Source organism: Dromaius novaehollandiae, chromosome 22 (genome assembly GCF_036370855.1).
Source record: "Dromaius novaehollandiae isolate bDroNov1 chromosome 22, bDroNov1.hap1, whole genome shotgun sequence".
NCBI classification, from domain to species: domain Eukaryota; kingdom Metazoa; phylum Chordata; class Aves; order Casuariiformes; family Dromaiidae; genus Dromaius; species Dromaius novaehollandiae.
In genome coordinates, this window is record NC_088119.1 from 11,185,835 (window position 1) to 11,212,269 (window position 26,435).

Below are 26,435 nucleotides of genomic sequence, written 5' to 3' on the forward strand. Positions count from 1 at the left end.
CCAATCAGCGCGGGCGGCCCCGCGGTCCGTCACCGCTCGCGGCGGCGCGGCGGGGGGCGGGCGCCCCGTGCCGGCTGTTCCCGGACGGCGCCGCCCTCCCGCCGCGGGACGGCGCTGGGCGGTGGCGGCGGCGCGGCCGCGGCGCGGCGGGAGGGGCGGCGACTGCCGGGAAGGGCCGTGCGGGAAACCCAGCTGAGTTCCGGGCAGCGCCGTGACGTCAGCGCGCGGCCGGGGCTGCCGCGGCCGCCGCCTCTTAAAGGGGCCGGCGCCGCCCTGGGCGCAGCCTGCAGCCCGGCCTGCAGCGGTGCCGCGTGGGGCCCCGGGGCCCGTCGTGGCCGGGGCCGAGCAGGGGAGTCCCGGCGCCGCCCCGCCTCCCCCCCCCGCCCCAAGGCACCACGCTGCACGCTGGTCCTTTTAGAAAAGAGACTTTATTAGTTGCGCTGCTCACCAGGATGCAGGCGTAGAAAACGGTTACAGCCTCGGCGAAGCCCCACGGCCGCACGGCCCCGCGCGAGGCCCCGCGCCGCTCGCTCCGGGCTCCGCTCCTGCCGAAGAGAAAGTACATGGGTGAAGGGAGAGAGCCGGCCCCGGGGCAGCGGCGCGAAGCCGCCCGCCCGGCTCCCTCCCGGCGCCGCTCGGCCTGGGCAGGCGCCCGCTGCGGTGGGCCTGGGGCTGCCCGCCCGGCCCGGCCCGGCCCGGTCCCCTCCTGGGAGCCGCGCAGGCACCGGGAGGGGAGCCGGAGGCTGGGGACGGCCCGGCGTGCGCTAGGCAATAAGAAAAACACTTCTGGGAGAGAAAGCAAGTTTATATATTGAGCTGTGTTAGCGAGAGCGGCCTCCCCGCCGCTCGGGGAGGGAAGCGGCTGCGCGGGCCGGGGAGGGCCGAGCCCAGGCAGGGCCGCGGGAGGGGACGGGAGGAAAGCCGGGTCCCTGCCTCGCCCCGGGCTGGGGTCGGCCCCCGGCGTGCCGCGGCCTGCTGCCTCGCCCCCCGCTCCTGCGGGCCGCGGCGGTGGCTGCGTGCGTGGAAGCGGGAGCGTGGCTGCCCCGGGGCTGCCGCGTGCTATCCTGGGGCTGCCGCGTGCTATCCTAGCGCCGCTGCGCGCGGGGCACGGGCAGGGAAGCGGGGATGGAAAGCACTAGACGCGGGCGTGAGCCTGAGCCGTGCTGAGGCTCCGGGGGGACGTGGATGCTCAGCACTGCTCGAGATCAAGTGCCCAGACCGGTGTCAAGACTGCTCTCTGACGGTCAAGTACCCCTTCACTCGTGCCGGGTCGCACAGCGTTGTGCACGGCCCGTTTCCCTGCTGGAAACAAGCCGTGGCTGGTGCTGGTGCGGCTGGCACCGTGGCCGGCCCTGGCCTTCTCCCTGGAGTGTGTCTCGGGGGCTGCCGCGCAGCTGCAGCGGTGGAGACGGGATCAGACCCCATCCCTGCGGAGCGCCCGCCAGGCCCCGGACACCTTCCCCCCCCGGAAGGGAGCGCGGCCCACGCTGGTCCTGCCGCGACGCCGGGGCACGGGACGAGCGCGGGGCGCCCCGGCGGCAGGTCCAGCAGCAGGTCGCCTCTCGTGACGCTGGCGTCCAAGGCGCTGCCACGGTCGTCGAATCCCTGGGAGGGGAGGAGGGAGCAGACCCGCCTGCGTGCCGCGTGGCCTTGCCCAACTCCGCACTTCCTCTGCCTGTCAACAGGGTTTGCTCAGTTCTTCCCTCCCGGGCTAGGACGTATCCCCGGTCTTCTGCTCCCCGGGGACGGCCCAGGTGCCCTCGGGAACCGGTGGCCAGCGTGGCCCCCGTGGCTCTCTCCCGCGCGGATGGCTGCCGAGCTTGGCGCAGGGAACCAGGCTCTTGCGGGCTGGGCAGGTTGCTTGGCAGGAAGCTTTCTTGACACCAGTCTTTGCTCACAGAGGACACGCGAGTCTCCCAGGTGTACAGCTGTTATCTTGGTTTTAGCACTCTCCAGCTGGGCTGGGTCCCTGTCACTCTTCAGGTCGGGGGGCTAGGAAGCTCTCACGCAGCTGCGGCAGGAATGGTCTCCAAGGGTGATTTAACAGTGTAAGAAAAACAGTCCTGTGTTCCTAACTTCTCTGTGTGCTAAAACTAAAATATAAAATACACCTTGTCCTAGGAGGCAGGGGATTGGCATCGGCTCTGCAGGGTAGTAAGGATGCATTGTGTACACTTCCCCCAAGGCGCCAGGGCAAAAAGAGATCTCAAAATGTGAATGATTACGTGTTCAGCCGTCCGTCCACAATCCTTCCACGCTGCAGCCTGTCCTACTCACTGTCACTCTTGTCCACCAGTACCGCGTCAGACTCCTCCGTTATCTCCAGCAGCGTCTGCATCTCAGGGCTCTCCCCGCGCAGCAGATCCGAGTTTTCTGCCTCCTCTCCACCCACCTCCACCAGCTCTGTGGCCTTCACTTCCACCGCGCCTTCTCTTATTTTCTTGACATGGAAGGTGAAGGGCGGCACCTTGTAGACAGCCGTCTTGGACCTGGCGTAGATAGTGTGGTCAGGGGTGAAAGACTTCCTCAGCTTGTCCCGAGAGGTTTTCATCTTCTCTCTCCTTTCATTGGTCACAATCTTGGTGCCCAGCTTGTTCATCCTCTTCTCCAGGTTGTGGCGGGTCTTCTCCAAGTTGTGGCGGGTCTTCTCCAAGTTTTCCTTGGTCTTTAGCTTAGTCTTCTCCATCTTCTCCTTTGAGAATGCCTTCTTAAAGTCATCCACTCTCTTCATGCCACTCCTTTTGATGCGCTCTGCCCGTGACTCCTCAATAATCTCTTCAATCTCCACCTCTTCATCCGAGGAGAGCTGGACGTGATCCTCCTCTGCGTGGTCCTCACTTGCAGGTATCTCCTCACCCTCTCCTTCCTTCTCTTGCTTCTCGCCCTCTGTCAAGGACTTGCTGATGCTCACTTTTGAAGGGAGCTTCACCTCATCCTGCAAGACACAGAGCAGAGACGGTGAGACAAGCGCAGCCAGCCTCCCCGCAGAGCAGCTGCGCAGTTGGGATTCATGGCTAGTCAAACCCAGGTGACCTCCGGCCTGGGCTTATCCTCCCCTTTTAGGACACCTGATAAATTACTCTAAAGAGGATCTGCTCTGTCCTGCAGCAGCTTAGGGCTCTGCTATATTTAAGCTCAGATACACTAGCTCTGCATTCTCTGGGCTGGTTCCAAACCCATCAGTGACTGCAGCAGTGCAAGAAGTAGCAAACACTGAAACGGGACTTTTCCACTTCCTCCCCTGCTTCTGTCATGGTCTCCCCCTCCCTCCCCCCCAGCTTTATCTTCATCCCAGAACCCCCAGCATCTGAACGGTCCTATCTGCCTCCCTTGAGCCTGCAGCTTCCACCATCTCCTGCAGCCGGGGACCCCCACAGCCACGCAAGAGCCGCTCTGCCCTCATGCCACGCTGCAGGACAGGGCGCTGGGAGGACAAGGCAGCAAGACAAGCCATGAGGAATCTGTGATCCTCCAAAGGACAGGACAAACCCAAAACCTTCCCAGGAGCTTCCCACTCTTGGGAAAGTGTTATGCATCGTTTCTCTCACCAGCAAGCCAAGGCACAGAAATGAGCAGTAGTCTGCCCAAGCTCTTCCCCTTAGTGACAGAGGCAGTAAGAGAACCCAGGAATCCCGTCTTCTCTTTCCAAACTTGGGATGTTGCTCTCCATCCTGGTGATCTTCTCAATCCTGGCTGCAGAAACAGCTTGGCTTTTGCCTTGGTTCGCCCCAGTCCAGGACAAAAGCATTCACCATATCCCAGTTTCAGAGAGTGCTGGCTAACTGAAGAGCCATTTTGAACTGCTTCTCCAACATGCAGATCCGAATTGGCAGCACACCCAGGTCTCCGAGGGGGCAGAGGGTGCTCCATCACCCCTCACAGCACTGCAGCGCCCGGGCTCATCTGGTGCAGGCACCCAAGGAGGCAAAGCCGGTCTCCAGGGAGCCACCAGCGTGCTCTGCCCGCAGGCAGGAGCCCAGGGAGGGAGCCGGGCGCCGGGCTCTGGGCAGCGCATTCCCCGAGCGCCCAGGCTGACAGAGCCGGCGGCTCCGCACCAGCAGGACTGCCCGCGTCCGCGACAGGCCTTGGAGGAAGAGGGCCATTGGCCAAGGCCGCTTCCCTCACCCTCCCACCTGCAGCCTGCCAAGGGTATTACTTCACTTTCACCGTTTACACTGGAGTGTTTCCATCCTCCCTTTGTTTGTCAAAAGAGCAAGAGGCTCTTGGCTCCAACAGCTCCGCCATCCCCTGCCCCGGCCACGGTGTCTGTCAACATCCCTCAGACAATCAGAGCTTTCCTGCCGCTGCTCTCAGCCCCGTGCAATCAGCCACGGCCCTTCCCTCACAGTTTGTCCCTCTCGCTCCATCTCGTAAGAGGTGATCAAGGCAGCGAGAACTTCTCCGCGTGACCAGTCACCAGGGTAAGGCTGGGGCAGGGCCCAGCAGCTGCACCGAGAGCAGAGAGGGCACCCACCACACACTCCCTCTCCTGCCTCTGCGCCTCCGAAAGCTCCTGTTGGCATTTCTGCCCGCACAAAGCGAGCGCCAAGTGGATTCTCCATCCGTGGGAATCGGTACAGGGCGTAAGCAGTAGCACAAACACGTGGGCAAGGCAGGGCAGAGCTCCGGCGCTTGGGTGGGCTGAGGCAGGGCCAGCTTGGAAGACGTGCACCGACACCGCACCACCGTGCGCCCGTCTGGGCTGTGTCTCTGCGTCTGAGGAGCTGTTGCAGAAGATTCCCCTCAGTGCGGGATGCACAGACCACACAGATCCACCCGCGGCAAACGCCGCCTCTCGTGCTTCATTCCTGCCCCCGCCAGCCACAGGGGCTGGATCTGTGCTCCTGGGACCCGAAGCCAAATTCAAGTGTCCTCACCTTGCACCTTAGCTCTGTTTCTAACCCCTGCACAGCAGCTGGTGAGCAGAGCTGGTGCCCATCCAAGGGCTTGCAGGGCACTCATGTCCCAGCCTGTCCTCGGCGGGTCCTTCCAGCGCAAACACGTACGTGTGTACGTGTGCACATGTCAGCTCAGCAGGTCTGCTCGCGGGGTCCCGGCCGCACCCAGCCCAAGCCGAGGCTGGAAGCACAGGATGGAAATGCTGGCAGCTGGCACCGACAGCATTAGCATTCGCCTTCCCAACATGCCTTGATATGACTGTTATTTTCCTAATGAAAGATGAGTTTCCAGCTCAGGCTGCGCTACAGCTGGACAGCCAGCATGCTGCAGAGGCTCGGGGATGGGGAAGGAAAAGCAACTGCCTCTCGACTGCCTCAGCGGGGCACTCGCCTCTCGCGCTTGCTGCCGATCCACCAGTGACACCCGATGTTGCCAGACGCTGGCCAGGGCCCGGCTGTCCCACGTCACTCGCTCCTGATCCCACGCACGCCGCTGCCTGCCTCCTCCCAGGGAGAGGAGCCGGGCAATCCAGGTCTGCGACGCAGCGCCCCTTTGCCCCCCGTGCCTTACCCAGACCCATCCGCACCCCGCTAGCCCGGTCCCCGCAATCAGCAAAGGCCACGTTGGCTTTATCGCAGGAGCGCTCGGCTGCGGCGCCGCTCCGGCAGGCAGCCCTCCCAGCTGCACGGAGACCCCGCGCCCTCCCCGCTGTCTCCCCACGGGCTGTTCTCCCCCGGTGAGACTTCCCGCCGTCTCCCCAGCTCTCCCGCTGCCTGATGCCGGGGTGGCGAGGGGCCGGTGCGGGTACCGGTGCGGGTACCGGCCCCCGACACGTCGCAGCGCCGGGCTGCAGGTGGCAGCACAGGCCGGACCCAAGCATCGGGCTGCGGTCCCGAGTGGAAACACCCCGGCCTGGCTCTGACCTCGGGGTCCGCACTCAGACTTTCCCAAGGCCTGCACGGATCCAGATGTGGGGCTGAGGCATCTCTTGGGATGCAGCATGCAGCCCTGTTTTTCCCATTTTGCCACTGCAGAAGTAAGACAGGGAACTTGTCTGAGTTAAGTCTGAACCAGACAGAGACCACAGGCTCTGACTCACGCCAGCTAAGTCTGCAAGCTTACGCTGTGTCTCCTGGGGACAGAAGGTAAATTCATTCAGTTTCTCCACTTTCCTGGGTCAGCCAAGTTTCTGATCCCTGTGGCAGAGGACAAGCATGTGCCCAGGAGAGGCACTCAGGCCAGGAGAGGGGCACAGGTCTGGAATGGGATTGATTTTCATCCGAACAGCACATAGTGTGCATCCCTGCTGCAATGAATCACCTCTATGTTCTCAGGACAGGCTGGAAATAGCCCATCACTGTACAAAGCGTCACAGCTGCAGGGCTGCAGCCCACGGCTCAGAAATTTATTACCCGAGTCGTTTTAATCTATGGAGCTGGGAGGGAGAGGCATGGAATTTCTGGGATGAGCGCGGTCAGAAAGCCAGCAAGAGCCCGGAGGGAGCGTGTGAATGGGCTTCGTGTTAGGAGGCCGCACAGCCCTGTCCTCGCCCTGGGGTAGCCCCGGGGAGCGTGCACAGAGCAGCATCTACTGGGCTAAGATTGGGAGAAAAAGACGAAAGCTGGACACGCGGGCTCGATTCACAGCCCTACTGGAGACGGGAACTGATCAGAGCAAGGACTGGGGATTACAGTCCCAACACTGGCATGAGCCGGGCCTAGTAAAATCAAGTGACAGACCCCAGAGCAAGCCCAAGCCTAAGTGCTTCAAACGAGTGACAAATCCCGGCAGTGACTTCCTTCACACGGCCCAGGGGATGCAGCGAACGGAGCTGCCCCAGCCCAGCCCAGCATCTGCGCTAGCCCACGCTTGCACGGCAGCAACTACTGCACCGGCTGGGCTCGAAGCTAACGTCGAACCGTCAACGGCTCGCGAGCGCAGGCCCCGAGCAGCCATTGCCAGCTCCAGACCTGTGCGGGTTTCTCTGGCGGTGCTACGTGCGTGCCTGGCGGGACCTCCCGCCGCAGAGGACGTCCTGATCCCCCAGCACAACGCCGCAAGGGACGTTGTGTTTCACACACAGGCATAAAGGCACTCGCTGTCCGGCTGACAACGGTCACCTCCACGCGTGAGCCGGTACACGGACAGGGGACAGGACACCTCCCTCCGCAGACGCAGAGCTGCTCTGCTCAGCCATGCCACTCGGTCTGCAGCTCTTCCCTCCCTTACACTACATGAGAACTGACGTAAGTTTATTGAATACGTGATTGCAGCAACGCTTCACTTGGGTCAAACACAGGTGCTTTTAGTTGCTTTTGCATTTTTCCCCTCAGCACAGGACAGTTCTGTTCCTTGGCAAGCAGAAGTTCTAGAGAGAAGAGGGAATCTGGGGAAAAACTCTGTAAACAGGGAAAGACAGGTCTGTTCCACGGAGCGCTTGGCTCCGTAAAGGTTACAACGGTTTGCAGTGTCTGCGGCGGAGAGGCAGACGCTGCCAGACCAAGGGGTTGTTCTGGGGGGTTATGCAGAACAGAAACTGCCCCGGGCAAACTCATCGCCCTCTGAGTCACAGCTTGGGTCTCAGCTACTTTCTGGAGATTAAGGTGAAGCAGCCAACATATGTTTTTGTCATTTGATTAGCCACTTTAGGAGAAAACAATACACAGGCTCTCAAGAGGATCAGGTCAGTTCAGAATAAATTCACAAGCACTACGAAGGCGGTGGTCATATTCTCCATAACAACACCTGCTGGAGCAATCCCAGGGACTTCCAGAGACCCTGGCCCCGCGAGCCAAGAACATCAGGAACTCCAGCCATTTCCTTCCCTCTGAGTCAACACAATTAGCCAGAACAAAGGCATTCCCCCATCTCTCCCTGGCATGACTGTCACTGGAAATGTGCCATATCCTGCAAACTCAGATACTTATCAGCCCCTTGTTAACTCCAGAACATGTGTGTACAAAAAGAAACACCGGCTCAAAACCTCCATGTCTGCCACATAAACAACCACCTTCCCTCCTGCTGCAGCATCAGATCCATCCTCTAACCGGAGTTTCTGATTTAGCTGAACGGACTGCACTAGCAACACACCCGTCTGACATTTGCAGCAGGCTGCAACCGCTTTCCTTACAACCGCGAAGATGCGGCCAGCAGCAGCTCACGGTGCATAGGGCAGCTGGAGCAACACACGTTAGGATGCAGGTACAGCTCTGTAATCCAAGCCATTGAATTCGGAGAACTCCTATAAACTCTACTCATTTGAAGACCAAGTCTCCTGCCATCCCTCCCATCATACCCGCAGGCAGCTGGTCCACCCCCCAGCCCGGGGCACTAACAGACTCCACATTCTGCTCACACATCTTTTTGGAGGCATCTTCATTGCTTGAACACAGAAGCAAAGAAGGAGTAGAGCTATTTCCACGAGTAAGGAGGCCTACAATCCCTTGCTGAAATTAGCTTGTTTCCTAGAGTTTTTCTCCAGCTGTGCTTGGGAACGGTTTATAAATTTCATCTGGCCCCTTTCCAGCAGGGTCTGATAATCCAGTTAGGGTGGCGAGAGGGTAACTTGCCCATGTAAGGGCCTGCGGAGCAGCTCAGGGCCTCTGGAGAGTACATCTCTCTCTACTGCGCCTGGTATCATTTTTACATCTTTTTTTTCTGTCTCTTCTTCAATCCGATCGCTTATCGTAGTAGTGGATATAACCAGCTGGAGAACAGCTGGAGGATTTTTAGCACTCTATGCTTTGGGTCACTTTTCTGATTCAAACTCCATCTCCATCTAGGGAGCATTCCTACTGATTTAGCGGACTCTGGCTTATGCACAGGACAGCTGGTGCAGGAACAACCAACAGCTCTGGCACTTGTTGGGGACTAGTTAACCGTCACCGAGCATCCCTAGCGCGTAGCTCCCTAGCTGCTTGCTGCACCCAGACACTGCCCAAATGCCAGCAAAGGTCTTCTCCCTCCTGCCGGGAGATGTTTGCCCTGGGCTGAAGGGGAGCTGGGCGGCTGGGCAGGCATGTTTGAGCAGAGAGGCGTTGCTGCAGGTCCCGCTCCACAGAAATGCAACTGCAAACACAGCCCTGTCTGCCTGCCCTAAGGACAAAGGGACCCTGCTGAACAATCTCGAATGATCCCGGGTCTACGGGCGGCTGCTACGCAAATCCCCGCTCAGAGCTGGGCACTATTATGTGTGGACTTTATTTCACTCATGACTCATTCAGATGAGCCACGTTTTTAACATCAGGCATTCCAAGCAATCTATTTTTATTAGGAAAATACTGACCCTTGTGGTGGGTGAGTCCAAAATCCTGGGTCTTGGCATTCCTGCATTTTGGGGCGTTCAACTGCTGGCTCCCAATCTGCACAGAAAAACCATTTCTATTCTCCGAGACAGCTTGAGTCTGGCTGAGACAAAGACAGAGGGCAAACAAGACTTCTCAGAAGATTTTTATCCCAGCAGAAAAAAAAAATCTTCCTGCTCTGTGCACAAAGCACAAATACACGCAGTGGAAGGACACGTAGGTGTTTGTGTATGTGAGGACTGAGCGATCAGCTCATTCCAATCTGATGGGCTTCACAGCAGGGTTCAGCTTTGATTTAGGTTTGAATGCTCTATTTTTCTTTCACACATTTACAATGTGTCACCCCCCATCCATTTCACAGTCTGTGACACGTACACCATATTGTCCCTCTCAGCACAAACATCCCTGGGGAAGCAGTTTACTTTGGGAAGTTCCTTCCCTGCTCACAAGGCTGATGGGACTATCAGCCTGTCCGCCTGGAAATCGCGCAGAATCCAGGAGGGGCCCACGGCATCCGCACCGAGCTTCAAACACAACTCGCTGCCAAACTGACAGGAGTGTTGGACCGATCTGTACCCATTCTCTTTCAAACAATTCCGAGCTATTAGATTTGTTGGACAGACCAGCCTCTGCTTTGCTACATTAAGTGGGCTTTTTATCTGACTTTGCTTTCAAGCCTGAGTTCCCTTCCAGTGAGTCACCCACTCGGCCCCTTTATGGTCATGTACATACCGCCTGGTTGCTACAACACATGTAAACACTTCCCTTGTCATATAAAAGGCCAATGAGACACAAAGCTGAGCTGCATTCCCAGCCTAGCAGAACTGCAAAAGTATTGCAGAATCACGGACAAATCCGGGGAACATTCCCAAAATTCTAGGAGGGCTCACGGATTGCTGTTGAATAGCGGATCTTATTATCAGTGTGTGAAAAAGCAGCGTCCCAAAACTCTCAGCCAGTCTGATCTCCAGTTTGAAGGTTTAATGGAGTATTTTTCACACGTGCATGCTAATCACATCTGCAGTTCGTTCTGTTTGGCTATTTTACACACTTGCAACAACACAAACCACCTGCCCGGAGGAGCAAGCTGAGTTTCTTGACATGCAACTGTAACATGCAGAGCGTTACCAGCTCACATCCCCTTGTTCTCCTACCACCCAGAAGGGCTGATGCTGAACTTCCACTGTCGCCGATTATCTCGAGCCTGCTGCGGCTCGGCACCGCGCTCAGCCTGCCCTTCCTCGCCTACCCGCGCAGGTCAGATGAGCCGTGGCCCGGGGGAGGCTGAGGAAGGAATCGAAGGCATCTGGGCAGAAGACCACATTCCAGCCAAACCGTGCCCTGCCAGAGAAGTAACAGTTCTGCACTCCCATTGCCACGATAACTGCACAATAACGGCTTCACTCTGCCAGCCCTTAGAAGACGCTTTTCTGTGCTGACCTTCCAGCAATGTCAAGGGAAGGAGGATTCGGTTATTTCACAGAGTAACAGAAACATCCCTGATAAGCTCCCGCAGCCTAACAGAGCTCAAGGATTTAAAGATGTCCGGCACAGAAAAGAGGAAGGTTGTGCTTTTTTCTTTAGCTTCTTGTTGGAAATGACTTCTTTTTTTCAGATTAGAATCCCTTTCAGACTCTCTTACTACATCACGAAACGTAGCTGTTGTTTTCAATCTTGCCACTGTCCCCGGACACGGGCCGCTTCCCCCACGCCCGGATTCCCGGGTTCGGTCCACCTTCGCCTGGCTCCTGGGGGTCCTCTCTACCAGGACAAAGTGGCCATAAAACACTGCTGTTCTGACTTGACATTTCATTCATCAGTGTAAATGAACACTCAGGCGCAGGCAATTGGGATTTAAGATATTTTCTCCAGTAGCCGCCCAATGAAAAAAGGGTAACGGGCACCACGCTGTTAGCGGTGGCCCTTATGGCCTGAGATAAGCGTTAGATAAACAGCAGTCACAGTCACCACCATCTCCAGTTTGTGGGCAGAAATGTAACTCCCGACGAACAGAGCCCGTGTGTGGCCTGTGACGGAACAGAAATGGATGCTGCTTTGTCTGCATGAGACAGGTTTAGTTCGACATCACGCGGCTTATGCTCTCTGCCTTTCTTTTTTGTATTTAAAACAACAACTTCAAGCCATTTCCCAAACACTTGTAAACTAGACCTTACAACACGTTTGAGGAGGTAGGTATTACCAGGTCTGTATTTCAGAAGGAGAAACTGAGGCTCAGAAAGCAGGCAGGATTTGCACAGTCACAAAATGACTCTTTAGCAGCCATCTGCTGCCGGTTGCGAGTCCTCTGTGCAAGCCACACAACAACTCCTCTCTCCCTCATCGAAAAGGCAACATAAGACAAGTCCCTTGATGCCCAAGAAAAGATAAGAGCTCCTCACCATGCATTAAAACTACAGCAGCAGCATGCAGCAAACAGCAAGCAGATTAGTCAATAAGCAGAGGCATTACGCCAAGTAAAAGTATCAGCTTTGCAGATCTAAGGGCTTGTAGCAGCCACGAATAGGTGGTGAAGGAAAAGGCCGTGGAATCAGCAGCTTTCAGAGTTTCGGAAGAAGAGGATCAGAACAATCTTCAGGGGGTGCTCCTTCTGAGGCCCTAAAACCGCGGCCCCTTTCACGTCTTCGCTGGTTTGGCCACGGCACTTTCTGCGGCGCTGGCTCAGAGGGCACCGATCCCGAAGGAGGCTCAGAGGGCACGCTCTGGCGAAGGCTCAAAGGGCACCTTCTGGATCTTCTCAGGCTAAGATGAGGAAAACTGAATTTCAATGGCCAGCGGAAAGGAATCACAATGGAAGAACTTCCCTGTTCCCCACTGGCCAATCTCCTCAGGAATACTGCCAACAAATACAGTCCAGATTAGCATAAGAACAGGCAGACAGAAAAAGCATATTGGTATGATTCAGTAAAGGCATATACTAGATAGCATAATTTGAAAGAAAAAACAGCCAGCAAAGATTTATGAGAAGGAGAGTATCTTCCTCTAATTCACTGCAAGTCCTAGGAGATAAAGAATCCCTTCAATAACATCAGGCATATTTATGTGGAGTGCTCTCATAGGGCCAGATTCTGCTCTCCTTCCACACTGCTGTTCATTGAGTTATTTAATTTCAGCTATTCTAGATATATTTCCAATTCGTTGTGGTTCAGCTGAAAGCAGAGTTTGCTTATATGTAGAAGATTATGAAAAGATAGTGATAAAAAAATTGCCTATTAATTCAAATACATGGGCTGGAGAGATCAAGAAAGCTGAGTCTGAACCCCAAACTCCATCCATTCGGTTTTGTCAGGATACTGACAATACCCTGAACCGATGCTGGACAACACCCAGCGGCTTATGAACGTCCATACCCAAGGATACAGCAAACATGCTCACGGCAAAACCAAAACCTCTCTTTTGCTAAGCATGTCCTGAGGATAGGGGGTAGCTACTTAGCAGCTTGCACATAAGACTGTCCTCGTTACATGGAATAGGCATAGCCTCAATTCTTACATTTCAAAAAAACTGACAGATTTTATCTCCGATAGTGTCACAAAGAGGAGGTCCAGCAAAAGAGAACCTTCAACTCCTAGCATAGAAGACTACTGAATCCTGTAGTGAGAGGTCACTGGTAGGATACTGCCGAGACAGAGGGAAAGATCTCAAAGACCTGAGGAGAAAAAGCAAAAGAGGTTGGGAGCAGGTAAATGTTAAAGGGATAAACTAGTTCATTCTCAGGTAGTATTGCCCTGACCAGCAGAAGTCCTTCTACCCTCTGTAAGTCTGCATATTGTGCAATCTTCTTGGCACTTTTTTCCATCAAACACATCTAGTTTCTCTATGTCCTGGAAGTTATGTCCTAAAGGCTGTATCTTCTTCATTAGCTGGTGAGAATGAGGAGCGTGATGCAGATGCTGGAGCCAGTTCAAATCTGATGGTGAAAGGCAAGGGAGGAACGGAGCAGGGAGTCCGTACAAAGGAGGAGGCTGTGTTTGGAAAAGTGCTTTTGCCTAGCTGTGAGTCAGAAGAAAGGCAGGTCTGTAGGAAACAGACAAGTAAATAGATTGCAGAGTAAAAAGACTTTTTTTCCTGTGACAGAAAAAAAAAGTTTCAATCCTGTTATCAGTCTGTTTGTACAACTGGCTTTACTCTCAGAACTGCTCCTCCCGGATAAACCTGTCACATCTGATTAATAACTCCAGGGCTATTTCTGAACAGCAAACCAATAAAGATGGAGTTTGCATTTACAAATAGATCAGCACTGATATTAATTGACATTTGCATCCTCACAGAAAAGGTGCAGACTAAACATCCTGAGACTTTTTATTCTAAACATTTGATTTTCCTTCACTGACATTGTACATCTTTGTCTCTGGTCTTTGTCTCATCTTGCAGCTGGGCAGCGGACCTGAAATTCTTCAGGTACTTCGTAACTTGTAGAAAATCTTGCAGAACCAAGAGGACATTATCCCAAACAAGATAAAAGAGGACTAAGCATGTTGCCTAAAAGCTTATGAGGCAGTATCACGCTTTATGTTGGTCACATGCACATGATAGTACATCGGAGAGTGGAATTTACAGTTCTCTACTCATCATTTATATACGGACAGCAAGCACATCACATTTCAGGGCAGTGCAGCAAGGAGCAGCTTCAGCGAGGATGAAGGAATGGCCCTCAGTTTCACCAAGGCTGTTGCCTAGGTCTAGCAGCAAGCTCTTTGGAAAAATGCCTCTGTTAGACTGAGTTTGGGTGCTCACTGAGATGGAGTGACGGTGCTGTGAGTCACCCACAACAAGCTCAGCGCCTGCTTCGTGAGTACTGCTGAAGGGCTCACAGGGAAGCATGCCAACTGCAGAGGCATGCAGAGGCACAAAACCGTGTGAAGCAAATACAATGGAAGACAGGTAGATAACATGCAGGAATATCACTTCTCCCACGACGCTCACGTCCTCTCCGGTGTTCTGCAAGGCCTATTACGCTAAGTAGCTTTTACCATCTATGGTTCAAATTCCCATGCAGGGTAATACTGGAGCCAGTAACGGGACTGCGTCTTTCCTCTTGTGCTCTGCTCCGAGCACAGTCTCGGCTCTTGAATTCTGTGGTTTCTAATCCTGGATCTGCCAGCTGGGTTATATGTGGCCTTGGGAGAGTTCTTCCCTCTTTATGTCCATGATGCATTAGTGTATCTTTGCTAAGGGCTCTTACTTATCTTAAGAAAGGAAAAAAACCAGCCACAATCTCAAAAGTACAGCACTCCAGCCACGGAGGACAGTGAGCACTGGGGGCAAATCCTGCACTTTACTATGCTCCTAGGTGCAGTGGCCCCACTGGCATCACACAGACATGATGGAAGACAGATGCTTAGATTCACTACTGATAGGCACAAGAGATACCTGAGAGACGGATATGTGATTAGAAGGAATACGAGCCTTTAGTTTTATTTTCATGAGCCATTAAACATCCAATCTAACCTCATCCCAAGTGGCTGAGCAGCCTTGGTTGCCCCTGGCTCTTTGCTCTGAGATAATTTATTGCTGCACAGCTCAGTACAGAACTACAATGGTGAAAGGACTTCAGCAAAGCAAACAGTCTTGGCACTAGCTGCTTATAAATAATACCTGAACAATAAAATATTAATACAATTGATTCCGAGCTGCAACAAAGAAATCCATTCTCCAGAACTGTCTTTGGGTAGAAAGACTGTTAATCTGCACTAAGAAAAATCCTAGAAGGTAGAGCTATTAACAATCTGAAGTTTTTAGAAGCACAGCCTCCTGTGAATTATCTTGAGCCTCCTCTAAATCAGTGATGTCCAGAGAACAGGAAGGATTCTTTGCACATCAGGATATCAACATGGTGCCCTTTACAACGGATGGAGAACATGCAGCTGAATTCAGAGCTGCAGCCCAAAGGAACGAGTCAAACAATATTTCTCTTCTTCCCACGGGGTGACATTTTTTCCACCTCTAATTTTGCTATTTCTATGACTAAAAGCAGGAGAACAGAAGTGGAGATAAAACAGCTTTCTGCACTGAGACCCTCGCATTCCAGCAACAAAGACAAAGGATCGGAGATGAACAATACTAACTTTTAATTAATGGATATCAATTTGTATGACTCAATTTTTTTAACAAAGGCTTCATGATTAATTCTCTATGATATTACTTTTAAGAATGGAATAAAATAAAGTACTGTGAGAAGTACTCTGTCCCCATCATCCATGTCAGAGTTGTCACTGGATGAGGCATTTCTTGCGATTTGGCGGTTGCTGATATACAAACCCACCAGCTAACTGCTCACATAGTAATTCTCTACTAAACCTGAGATAAGAAATGTTTGTGGCTATAAAGGGAGCTGTTTTTGAGTGGATTCACAGCAAAATGAAACTAGTCTTTACTATAAAGTCTTATTAGATAACAAATACAGAAAACACTGGCTGGTGCAATGAAAATCCCTGCAGTGAGCCTCTGGAAAGAACGGATGCTATGCACGGCACTGCTCCCGACACAGACAGGGACTCCAAGTGCACGTGCAGAATAGTCCTACGCACATAAAACTGACTGGTCTTGCAGGAAAAGCACAAAGGGGGTGTCTAGTGCCCATGCTAATCCCCAATACTATAATTCCAATTTTATATCAAATTTCTATCTATTCTTTAATGCTTGCAGTTGAGCAAACTCCGCTGAATTCAAGCGTTTGTAATCCACACAGGCTGGGTTTTGTGACTGCAGATCAAGCTGACTCCCATGAACTTCCTGCTTTTATTACCTCATAAGGTTCTTCTCTGAGAATGAGCAACTTAAAACAAAAGCATAGCTCAGGGGCAGCTGACATACTGTTTAGGAACTGGAGAACAGGCTGCAGCCCAGGAGAGGGTGGGTGCGGCCGCCGCGGTACACGGGCCTCATTTTGTGCTCCCTCTCCATACTCCCTACCCCGTTTTAGTCACTAGGCTCTTTCCCTTCGCTCACGTACTTTTCCACGCTCTCCTTAGAGGAGCACAGACCTAAAAGCGACAGAGTTCAGGTTCGGCTTCCAAATCGGCCGTGTTAACCTGTGGGTTCAAAATTCATTCCTCCTCCCCATGACTGACAATCTTTTTGCTCTCCTCCGTATAAGGCCCACTCAAGGCACAAAAGCCAAGCTGCGCTATTTATATTTCCTCATACAGCCCTACCTACCCCACATATTGCACAGCCGCGATCCATTTTCTACCCTGTTGTAGTGGCCACCCAGCCCTTCTCAGAGGAGCTCCCCTTGTTGCAGGGCTCTGCGTGGCTGGAGCACAGAAGTCCCACAGGAGTTTTTAGATTGTTTCTGCCCCCACAAAATTGAAGACACTACCCCTAAACAACCGGAACAGATGTCTCTTGGAATTCTCCTAAAACTTTGAAAACAGACGCCGGCACGTCTGTCCGAAGGTGATGTGACCAGAATGCATCAGGCAGAAAACTGGGGAGTCCCCCGGCTCCGACAGTGTAGGAACAGCCCAGCCCTCGCACCGCCGTCCCCAGTCTCTCCCAAAAAGATGAAGCTGTCCATCGTGAGCCAGATTTCCCTCAGAGCTCAGCTCCCTCATCAGCCCCAAAATAAATGACCGTACTTTTTAAAAACTCAACACCTAATTTGTGCGGCGTGTGCCACATGCATTTAGAAGTCTGTAAGAAAATCAGGCCTTTGACATTTGTAAGAATAAGTTTAACTGTCAAAAATATTTGGAGGAAAAATTCCATGCTTACATAACTACTGACATATACAGTTCTTTCAAACAAATGCAGCACTGTCTTGTTTTAGAGCAGACGCTATTTACATTAGACATCCATTATTTCATCATGAGCTATAGTACGCAGCCCCAGCTTTCTTACAACCTAAAACTGAGGAGGTTTGGGGTGAAGTCACTTTATTTTGTTTTTTATTAGCAAACACACTAACCAAATTTGACACTTCAGTGTCCTAAATTCTCCGAAAGACAGGAGTCCAGGACAGAAGGCACAAAGCAACTCCTGCAGAGCTCTGTTCACATGTGCTGCTACTAAGTACACGTAGTCATTTGACATCAAATTCTTTAGGAAGAAAAGTCTCCCTTTCAATAAGAATACTGAACTTCTACATACTTAGCAGCTTGTCAAAAGTCTGTCATCTTTTCTTTAGGTAGACTCATTTTCAAAACTCAAAGATGTGGTAATTTGGAGGGGATCTGCTTTTTTTTAATGCTATTCTCGAGGATCAATCTAATCCCCTTCAAAGTTAAGTCAATATGAAAGCACTTACCTCGATCAAAATCAGACCAGCCCTGGATAAAATCTGATCAGAGTGTATTTGAGAGAGTGAGCAAGTGAGAAAGTGAGTGTATGTATATATGTGACTGCAAATAATGGTCGGTAGACATTTCGCTCAGTGCCTTGACCTTAGCAGGACCCACTGGAAGCAGTTTTCAGTACTGCATTTTTCCCCAGAATTTTGGAACTAGGGAGACAGATATGCTTTAGGCTCATCTCAGCAGGTCAAGCTTTCCCTGAATAAAATTTGATTTTCTTTTTCTCCTAATCTAACAGATAGCAGAACTCTTGCATGTAGTTTGATCTCTTCTCACAGGGTGCTGAAAGATGTTATTTGCACTTCTGAAATAGTTCCTTTCATAATTGCTGGAGATTCAATGCTGAGAGAACAATCAAATATCTAAAATGAGTTTACCCCTTCTTCTCCAAAAGAAAAGGCTAATAAATCTTTGCATTTTTTACCCATAGCATCAGAAAATGCAATCGTGCATAAAAGTTAATCACAGTTTTACAAAGACAGCTTTTCCTGAGTTAGAAATTAATAACAATATTGTTCACCATTACAGAATTAACTAAATTATCAAGAGAGTACCCAAAGTAACCTTTGACAGGCGGTGTATCTTGGGAAGTGGAATACTGAATAAGTTAAGTGTTGTTTTGTAATTTTTTTTAGGTTAGACACAGGGAAAAAATAATTTCCAGATTTAAACTCCCCAGGGTAGAGCCCATCATGAAGTTTTTGTTTTATAGACTCTTAATACACTTCAAATATTTCATCATTATTAATATTTAAACACAGAAAGATATTAGTAAATGTGTAATCCCATGGGAATCAACAAGGCTTCTTGCAACAAATAGCATTGTTCAATATCAGAATGGCAGAATATAATCTTTGATCTGATAAATGCCCTTAAAATGTACACACAAAAAAATCCCTTCTTTCTGTATAGAGTTTTATTATTTTAAAAGCATTAGCATTATCTGTTTTGCAAAGTCCCAGACAAAATATCACTCTTTTCATTGATGTCTCTAGAATTACTGACTGTAATAAAATATTCATATGAATAAATCAAGACACAGTATTGTAACCTAATGTTTCTGCAAATATGCAGTGCAGTTCACACAGTCAGTGTGGGTTGGTAGTTTCTGAAGAATGACATCTCCGTAATTACAGTAAGAAACAAACTCTAAAAATCATGTCTCTCTCAGGAAAAAAAGAAAGCAGAATAGAAACTCCCCAAAACAAAAGCAAAACTCCCCAAATCCTCCAAATATTTAACCTTCTTCAGAATAAAAAGTTTCCACAAATAAGAGAGATTCCTGTACACAGCCCGCTATTTTTCCTTACACAAAGCCTTATTATCCAGGTTTCTGTACAATGAAAATTAAGCAATGACATTTTTATGGAGTGCAAACTATAGAATAATGCAACTATTAAATAACTACTGATTTTCTATATAGGAAATGATAATTATTGTTTTGGGAATGGTAAAAAAGTCGCACCAGAAACCGGCAGGAGAAGCTTTGAGAGAGAGGGTGGGTTGATACCCTTTAGAAACATTCTCTCTTACCCAAAAATCTACGTTTCTATTGTATGTAGGGAAAAGTGGTTACACTATTGCAGGGGACTACAAAAATATACCAAGTTCTCCCAGGGGATTCCCTCTGGTCCCTGCATAGCAATGGTAATTCTCATTGTACGGGTCTGTCTTTGGCATAGTAATGCAGCACAAAAGTAGGAGAAGCAAAGATATTTGTTATTCAGACAAATTAATAATATTATTGTCTATTTCTTTCTAGTATTCAAACATCAAAAGACCAATCATGGATTTTGCTTTTCAATTCACCAAATTAAGAGATAATCAAGAGTTTCTCTGCCAAAAAAATAGCTTAATTTGTGTCAGCAGCGTCTGTCACAAATCTGCACACTTGCTCCCATGTCTCCTGCCTCCCCAGAGCAAGATCAGTCATTTACCCTCAGTGTCAAAGTTTACTTAGACTTCCTGCATAAGTGTGAGGATTTTCGTGAGTATGCAAAAGGCTCAATTTCACATGAAACAAGCCTGGAGAATTTCTTACTTGGGCTCTCCAGCCTCACATGGAAATCACACAAAATTCCATGCTAGGAAATTGTTCTGAATTACAAATCATTTGTTGTGGGTTTTTTTGCCCAATAACTTTATGATACACAAAGCCCTTGCCATAGTCCTTTCTCAACTGATTCACTCAGTGGTTGTTCTGTCCTCACTGCAATCGTCTATTGCAATAGTTTTGCCATTGGTTTCCTTTAGAAGCAGGACTGTTTTCTTAAGAAAAATGCTACTCAATATTCATGAGCAATAATAAACCAAAATGAACAGTTCCCAAAATGACAATCTGCCAATATTTAGGATGCTTCGAAAGGATCTAGAAGCTTGCCAATTTCCTACCTGTTTTCATAACCCACAAGGAATGTTCTGTTTAAACAATTCCCTTCCCTCTTCTTGTTTTGCAATGTTTGTTGTTTCCGCAGTGCATGTAGAGGTCTATGTTATTTTTTCATGGATAGATCTATGCTTCCCCAAAAGCCTGATATAGAGAGCTTCCAGTAAATATATATATAAAACTGGTTAGATTGCCTGCATGATGTCAATATGCTTGAGTATTTCAGCCTTTCAGGCATGATAAAACTACAAATGCTTAACCGCTGAATCAGTTATACAGGCCCTGATACTCGCTAGATTCCTGAGCCTATTATGATCAGCTCTCCTTTCAAACTAGTAGGAAGTGCTTTCATTTTTTTTTTGTTTTTCTTCCCTCTTTTACTGTGATCAGCACTAGATGTTTCTCTATTTGCCCCTGACACTGTCTATTATTAACACAGAGGCTTCTAACTGAATCATTAACTATTTCACTCACTTTTCCCCTGTGACCCAGTATGAGAGTTTGCTCTGATAAGGAAGGCTAACTCCAGACAGGAAAAGAGACAGAAACATGATATTCCTCTTTCTTTTCTTGTTTTATGTTAAAGGAAAATCCAATGCTTAGGTGCAGGTGCAGGGGTTGAATATCAAGCAAACCAAAGCAGTTAATTGAAATTAAAAAAAAATGGAAGCTTCAAGACTTGCAGGTTACAGACAAAAGAACTTGGCAATACGCACAGGCAAAATAGCAAAGGCAGACCCAAACACTAACGAGCTCAAAAAACTGTTCTGTATTTTCTCCAGTGTTTCCATCTGTCCTAGTCAGTGAGAACAGCCCTGAGGCTGGGGTTACTGTCTCTTGTTGTAAGATGCATGCCACAAATCTGAAATAGTATCACTCTCTGTGTAGTGATACACGTTGCCTCTCAAATAGGAAAGACTTCAAAAGCCCGATTTACAAGACTCTCTTCCAGAACCCAGAACATTCTTGTTCTTTTTTCAGTTAAGCAGCAATTTAGATATTTTGATACTTCTGGTCTTTTGCAGTGAGTGCATAGGACCGTTCTCACTATCCTCAGTAGAAGTCCTGTTAAATGCAGCAACTGTACCAAACCTGTTGTCTTAGAATACACAGACAATGTTAAAACATGAACAAGAGCTCCATTTCAGACCCACCTCAATCTGGAACACTAGACAGGACTAGGGGAGTTTGGGACAGCAGTAGACCGCACATTGCGATGCAACCCTTAGCAACGGAAACAAAACATAAAGAAGACGTGGGATAGTTGCTTACCTGGTAGATCATGACTTTGAAGTTCCTGCGCTTCAAGAGCTCCGCTTCATTGGCCTCCAGCTTCTTTATCTGCCCAGCTTGCTTCTCCAGGCTCTGCCGAACGGTCTTCACGTTGACACTCACCTTGCGCACTTTTTCCAGCATCTTATTCACAGTGTTACTGGTGGTGGTGTGTGCCTTTGTGAGCTTGGTCAACTCGCCTTGGATGCTGGTCACTGCGCTATCCATCTCTTGCTGTCTCTCCTCCAACTGTGTTTGAGTCAGTTGGATCTGATCCACTGCTCCAATGATCTTGTCCAGAAGGGTCAGCACCATCACCCCGTTGATCTGGTCTGATTTGATGGGTTCCTCTGGCACTTGCTCTTCTGAGGCCTCAGAGGCAGTTGGTGGTTCAATAATTTGCAAAGTGGTATCCTCCATGATTGCTTGGGAGTCCTGGCTGGCAGAGCCCGGAGAAGCTGTCACTGCAGGGAGGAGAGAGAGGAGGGAAAACTAAACCCGAGCCTCAGCTAAACTCTGCGCTGGGAGACACGCCAGAAATGGAGAGCACAGTGTGTGGATGTCTGTGCTGAAATTCAAATGGCACGGCTCTGCAAAGCTGTCCAGTGAAACTGCCCTGCAAAATTTTCCAGGCTTGCAGGTCATTGGCTGACTCCACCTCAGCTATATAAAAGGAACCCGCTGCCAAATGCCTGATGTCCCACCCTTTCTGAAATGATTAAAATAGTTGGAGGGGAGGCGATGGCTTTGCATGCAAACACAGGCACAGCTCAGTGAGGAATGCAAAGCTCTGAAACTCCAACAACCTCTTTTTACCATAAGTCTAAAAGGCATTTAAGCAAAACTCCAAGGAATCTGTCTGAAAGGAAAAAACAAAAACCTTGTGTAAATGGCTCAGGAAGCTGTTGAAAAGAAAGAAGCCCCATCTGGGCACAGCTGTATACATTAAAGGAAGGCTGGTTTAAAATAACTGCACACGTTAGTGCAGAAGCTCAGCTAGAAGATTCAGATCTTTTTCCAATAGTTAGCACCTTTTTCAGCACTACGAGAGCCTGATTTTCAATATTTTAAAGAAATGCTACAATCTGGATTGAATAGTTACAGCATTTAATTTCTGAATCATAAAAATGCATGCTCCCATGTGCGTGAATATGTTCATATACACAGTAGGTGTGCACATTATGTATGCAGTGTGCACCACAACTCTATGTATTTAATATAGAAAGAATAAACATAATTCACTCATGAACTGAAGCAGCTGGACAGTCCCCCCTGGAAGCAGCTATCTCAACTCTGCAATCCTCTATTCATCTACAAATCTAGCCACTACTTCAGCATATGCCATGCAAAAATGTACTTGTAAGCAATGCTCAAACATACTGTATTGCATAAGGCTTTATTGGTAAAAAAAATATTAATTATTTCAGAACTTAATAGTGTACACACTGCTTTGGAAAACATGGGGAAGAAATGATCCTTGTTTTACTAACTTAACCTTGGTATTGACACAAAGCAATTTACAAAGTCTTGCACAGTACTGTCAGAAATTTACAGCTTGTGGAACTATCATCAGCTTATTGCCTTAAAAGACACTTGGGAGGTGCTACCAAAACCATTTCCAACCACCCAGTTGGACCAAGCACAGGAATGTGAAGAAGCAAAATTCAGATCTTCAGAGTAACTTCTGGGTGAGACCCTCTCACTATCACTGGTGTTAGCTCAGTCAAAGAAATCAGACTCCCAAGGATACAGCTGCACTGTGAAGTCTCCTGCCTCGGGCAGCGGAAAGCTCTTCCAGGTTCAGCTGAAGAGCTGTGCACAGAGTGGGAAAGTTGCAGTTTCCCTCTTGCCCTGTAGCCTTGACAACAAGCAATTCATATTCAGTACATCCTGCCTTGGATCAGGGTCATGCCTGCCCTTGCAATTTGCCACAGATTGGCAAATAAAGGGAATGCCATACGATATTTGGGTTGTTCAGTCTCACTGCCTACCTCAAGACAGTCTTGGAAGAAATGCTTAATTCCTAGCGCACAAGCTGTGAAACCCACTATGCACAAACACATGCATAGGATCATTGTTTAATGTTGAATGCTTACTACAATCAGCACTTTCAGTGCCCCACTGTTCTCTGCCGCGTGACAGCTTGCTTGTTAATGCTGTTGTATCCACACTACAGCATGGATTTAGACTTGGGTTCACTGCGCATCAGTAAATACATATAGTGGGGGCTGCACAGCACAATTATGTCATATATTAAAAATAGCTTGTTTTTCTAACATTGTTTTTTCCTGGAGGGCCCTTTTTCCTGAGGATTTATTTCCAGTGTTTGGTGCTGATGAGTCAGTTCCATGTAAAAAACCTCATTCCTGCCAGATAGCACTGAGGCTCTGCTGTTGTTTTTCACTGGGGATATCTGCTTCAGAGTGGACTTCCAGAGAAATCTGTTGTGAAGTTTAATATACAGTACAGGAAGAAAGCAGAACAGTGTTCTCTTTCTAGTTCTGCTATTAATTCCCCGTGTGACTTCAATGCTGTCTCTGTGCCTTAGTTTCCCCATCTGGGAATAACAACAACAACATCAAATAGCAGGCTGAATATATAAGACAGAAAGAGATAAAATGACAGAACAGGAACTTATTTTTGGTGTTGATATTTAGTAGAAGAGACGAAGTGCCATGCTCTATGTTTGCTGCGCATGTAGCAATCACACCCCAAGCTAAAATGCGATGAGTAATTTTCTATGTTAGGACTAATTTCATTTCAGCCATTTTCTCCCGCGGAGACATACCAGGAGGGGCCAATAGGTGGCAAACTGCAGCCTTCCCTTTGGAGCCTGAACACACAGGACAAGTCAGAGCTGTCTCAGGCTCTTCAAGGCAGAATGATTTCTGGCTGCGCTTGCTGTTGCGTGATAGATATAGCTTGGTCTTTGGATTTTTAATGCTTAGACTGTGCCTTAGATATGACTGTTTATTCCAATATCCCATCTATTTTATAGCACCACTATCAAATGCTTTATAGGGACAGAGAAGTAGAGAGGCAATGGATTGGACAGAGAAAAAGAAATAAAACTATTCCCTCTGCCTCCCGGAGACCTGGGGACAAATACACTGGGAACAAAATGCGCACCATATGTGCAACTTTCTCCACTATTAGATGCATCCCAGAGACAAGGAGAATTCAATCTTATGGACCACTAACAATGCAATGCACTTCACAGGCACCAAATTCATTTTCCGACAAACAGATGTTATTCAACCTTCCGAATTTGCTCACTCTTTCATAATCAGTTTCAGAGATTATGTCAAATGTCTGAATAAAAACAGAGTATTAACAGTCCTACCACTACTGCCACTTCCCTAAATGCAGCTCTTGCTTCACTAACACACACTGACTTTGCTGCAGCAGAGTGCAGTTCACCACGACTGCAGCCTACCGTGCTGACCAGTGCGATGCCTTTGTCTCCTGGCCCTGCTCTATCTGACTGTACATATCTGCTTGTGGCCTTTTGTCTCACAATGCAAGCTCTTAGAAACAGAGCTTACACTGTTTTTTTGCTTTTTTTCTGTATTTGAGCAGCACCCACACATCCATCAGTGCTGTTCTGCCAAAGCATAACAAATAAACACATAACAACAATAATTAGTATTCTCTGCTCCACAGGAGACAAAAGACTGTCCAATTCCATAACAGGCATCACACCTCCTTTTTGTTGTGCACAGCTAGGGGCTTTCAAAATGAAGACAACTGCGTGGAAAAGGATCTGTGGTTAAATCAGATCCTTTTTTCCCTATTGCAAAAACTCCTCTTTCAACCACAATAAAGATCAAGCAGTCACTCAAAGACACTGCCAATAAGCAGAAAATGTACTTAGAAGTTTTGTGTAATTTAACTTAAATCTGTTTCATTTATGATTTTTGGCCCCCCTCCCATAGAATTGTGTTTCCATTAGCAGACTGGAGTGTAGAAAACCCCTGATCTGCAGAGGTTTCTTGTATTTCATTAGATTTCCAAGCACTATACTCAAAAGTTGGCCTGCAGGCTACTGGAGAGATTTGCCTGTCTACTGAAAGGTGCTTCTGCGACACGGGGATTTCACTCAGAAGACCTGTTTTTGTGCTCTTTTATGTATTACCATCATTCCACTGACTTCAATGAGGTAACTCCGAGTTCAGGCCGGCCTGATGGGGAGCGAGACTCCAGAGCAGGAGGCGCGGGCACACCACCGTGCTGCGGTGTCGGTTACAGGGCAGGGGGCTTCCGCCTCGCCCCGAAAGCAGGGCGGGAAGCGAAAGGAAGGCCCCAGGCGCACGCGCGCGCTGAAAGGCCGCCACACCGGGGACGGGGCTCTGCTTGCCCATGGCAGACGCGAGCACGGGAGGCCGCAGGGCCGCCGCCGCCCCTTCCCCCGGGCCTTCCCCGCCGAGGGCCGCCCGCCGGCGGGGCGCGGGCTCGTACCTGCCTCCGGGCGTCGCCGCCGGCGGCTCCGGTCGCCGCCGCGGGCGGGGCCGGCCGAGGCCTGGCGCAGGCCCGACCGCACCCTCGCGCCTCGGCTGCGCCGCCCGCCCTGCCCGGCCTACGCCACCCGCGGCGTCGGAGGGGGGAGGGTGTCACTTCCGGCCCGGGCGTCGCCGAGGCGTGCCGTCGCTAGGCGACGTGCCCGCGTGAGCCCGCCCCCGCGAGCGCGGTGACGTCAGGAACGGGTGCCGCTGCGGATCAGCTGGCGGCGGCGGCGCGTCGGGGCTTTGCGGGGGCTGCGGCAGGTAACATGGCGGCGCCGGGGCGGGGGCCCGCCGGGGCCGGGGGCCGCGCCCGCCAGCTCGGCGCTCGGGACCCGGGGCCGCGGCCGGGGCCGCGGCCGCGCGAGGGCGGCGGCGCGGCCCCGCCGGGCCCGGCCCGGCCCCGGTTCTTACCGCTGTTCCCCGCAGAGGCCGCGGCGGGGACGTTGCCGCCATGGGGGAGCTGTTCCGCAGCGAGGAGATGACCCTCGCCCAGCTCTTCCTGCAGTCCGAGGCCGCCTACTGCTGTGTCAGCGAGCTGGGCGAGCTGGGGAAGGTCCAGTTCCGCGACGTGAGTAGCTGCCGCCGTGAAAAAATGCCCGAATTGCCCCAAACGGTGGCTACCGCCTCCGTTGTTCGCGGCATCGCCGTGGCTGGGCCGGCAGTGAAAAGCTGAAGGGCCGCAGCGGCGCCTGCTCGTTCAGCTCCGGGGCAGTTGGGGCCCCGCGGAGCCAGGGCAGCTCCTGGCGGCCCGTCACGC

The 26,435-nt window shown here is 50.3% G+C and overlaps 2 protein-coding genes across 6 annotated transcripts in view; one reads left to right on the forward strand and one right to left on the reverse strand.

Annotated features, from left to right (window-relative positions):
• Positions 1 to 409: 409 nt before the first annotated feature.
• On the reverse strand, positions 410 to 26,223 carry CAVIN1 (caveolae associated protein 1). Of its 2 annotated transcripts, none has more exons than XM_026117815.2 (3): positions 26,090 to 26,223; positions 21,177 to 21,640; positions 410 to 2,935 (listed from the first exon to the last, which is right to left on the reverse strand). In XM_026117815.2, exons 2-3 carry the CDS (start codon positions 21,594 to 21,596, stop codon positions 2,270 to 2,272), a joined length of 1,086 nt encoding a protein of 361 aa, XP_025973600.2. In that variant the 5' UTR covers positions 21,597 to 21,640; positions 26,090 to 26,223; the 3' UTR covers positions 410 to 2,269. The 2 variants fall into 2 exon arrangements, with proteins under 2 accessions (XP_025973600.2, XP_064380862.1); XM_064524792.1 differs by lacking the exon at positions 26,090 to 26,223 and adding an exon at positions 25,635 to 25,771.
• ATP6V0A1 (ATPase H+ transporting V0 subunit a1) overlaps positions 26,112 to 26,435 on the forward strand; it is a 33,410-nt gene continuing 33,086 nt past the window's right edge. For all 4 annotated transcript variants that reach the window (XM_026117811.2, XM_026117812.2, XM_026117813.2 and 1 more), the window contains exon 1: positions 26,112 to 26,246. In XM_026117811.2, coding sequence (XP_025973596.1) covers positions 26,130 to 26,246 — 117 coding nt within the window. In that variant the 5' untranslated portion in view covers positions 26,112 to 26,129. The remainder of the gene's footprint in view (positions 26,247 to 26,435) is intronic.

Coding starts and splice junctions, on each gene's coding strand:
- CAVIN1 (XM_026117815.2), bottom strand. CDS start 21,596: ATGGAGGATACCACTTTGCAAATTATTGAACCACCAACTGCCTCTGAG. Junction 2,936..21,176: donor TCAAAGTCATGATCTACCAG/GTAAGCAACTAT, acceptor TGTGTCTTGCAG/GATGAGGTGAAGCTCCCTTC.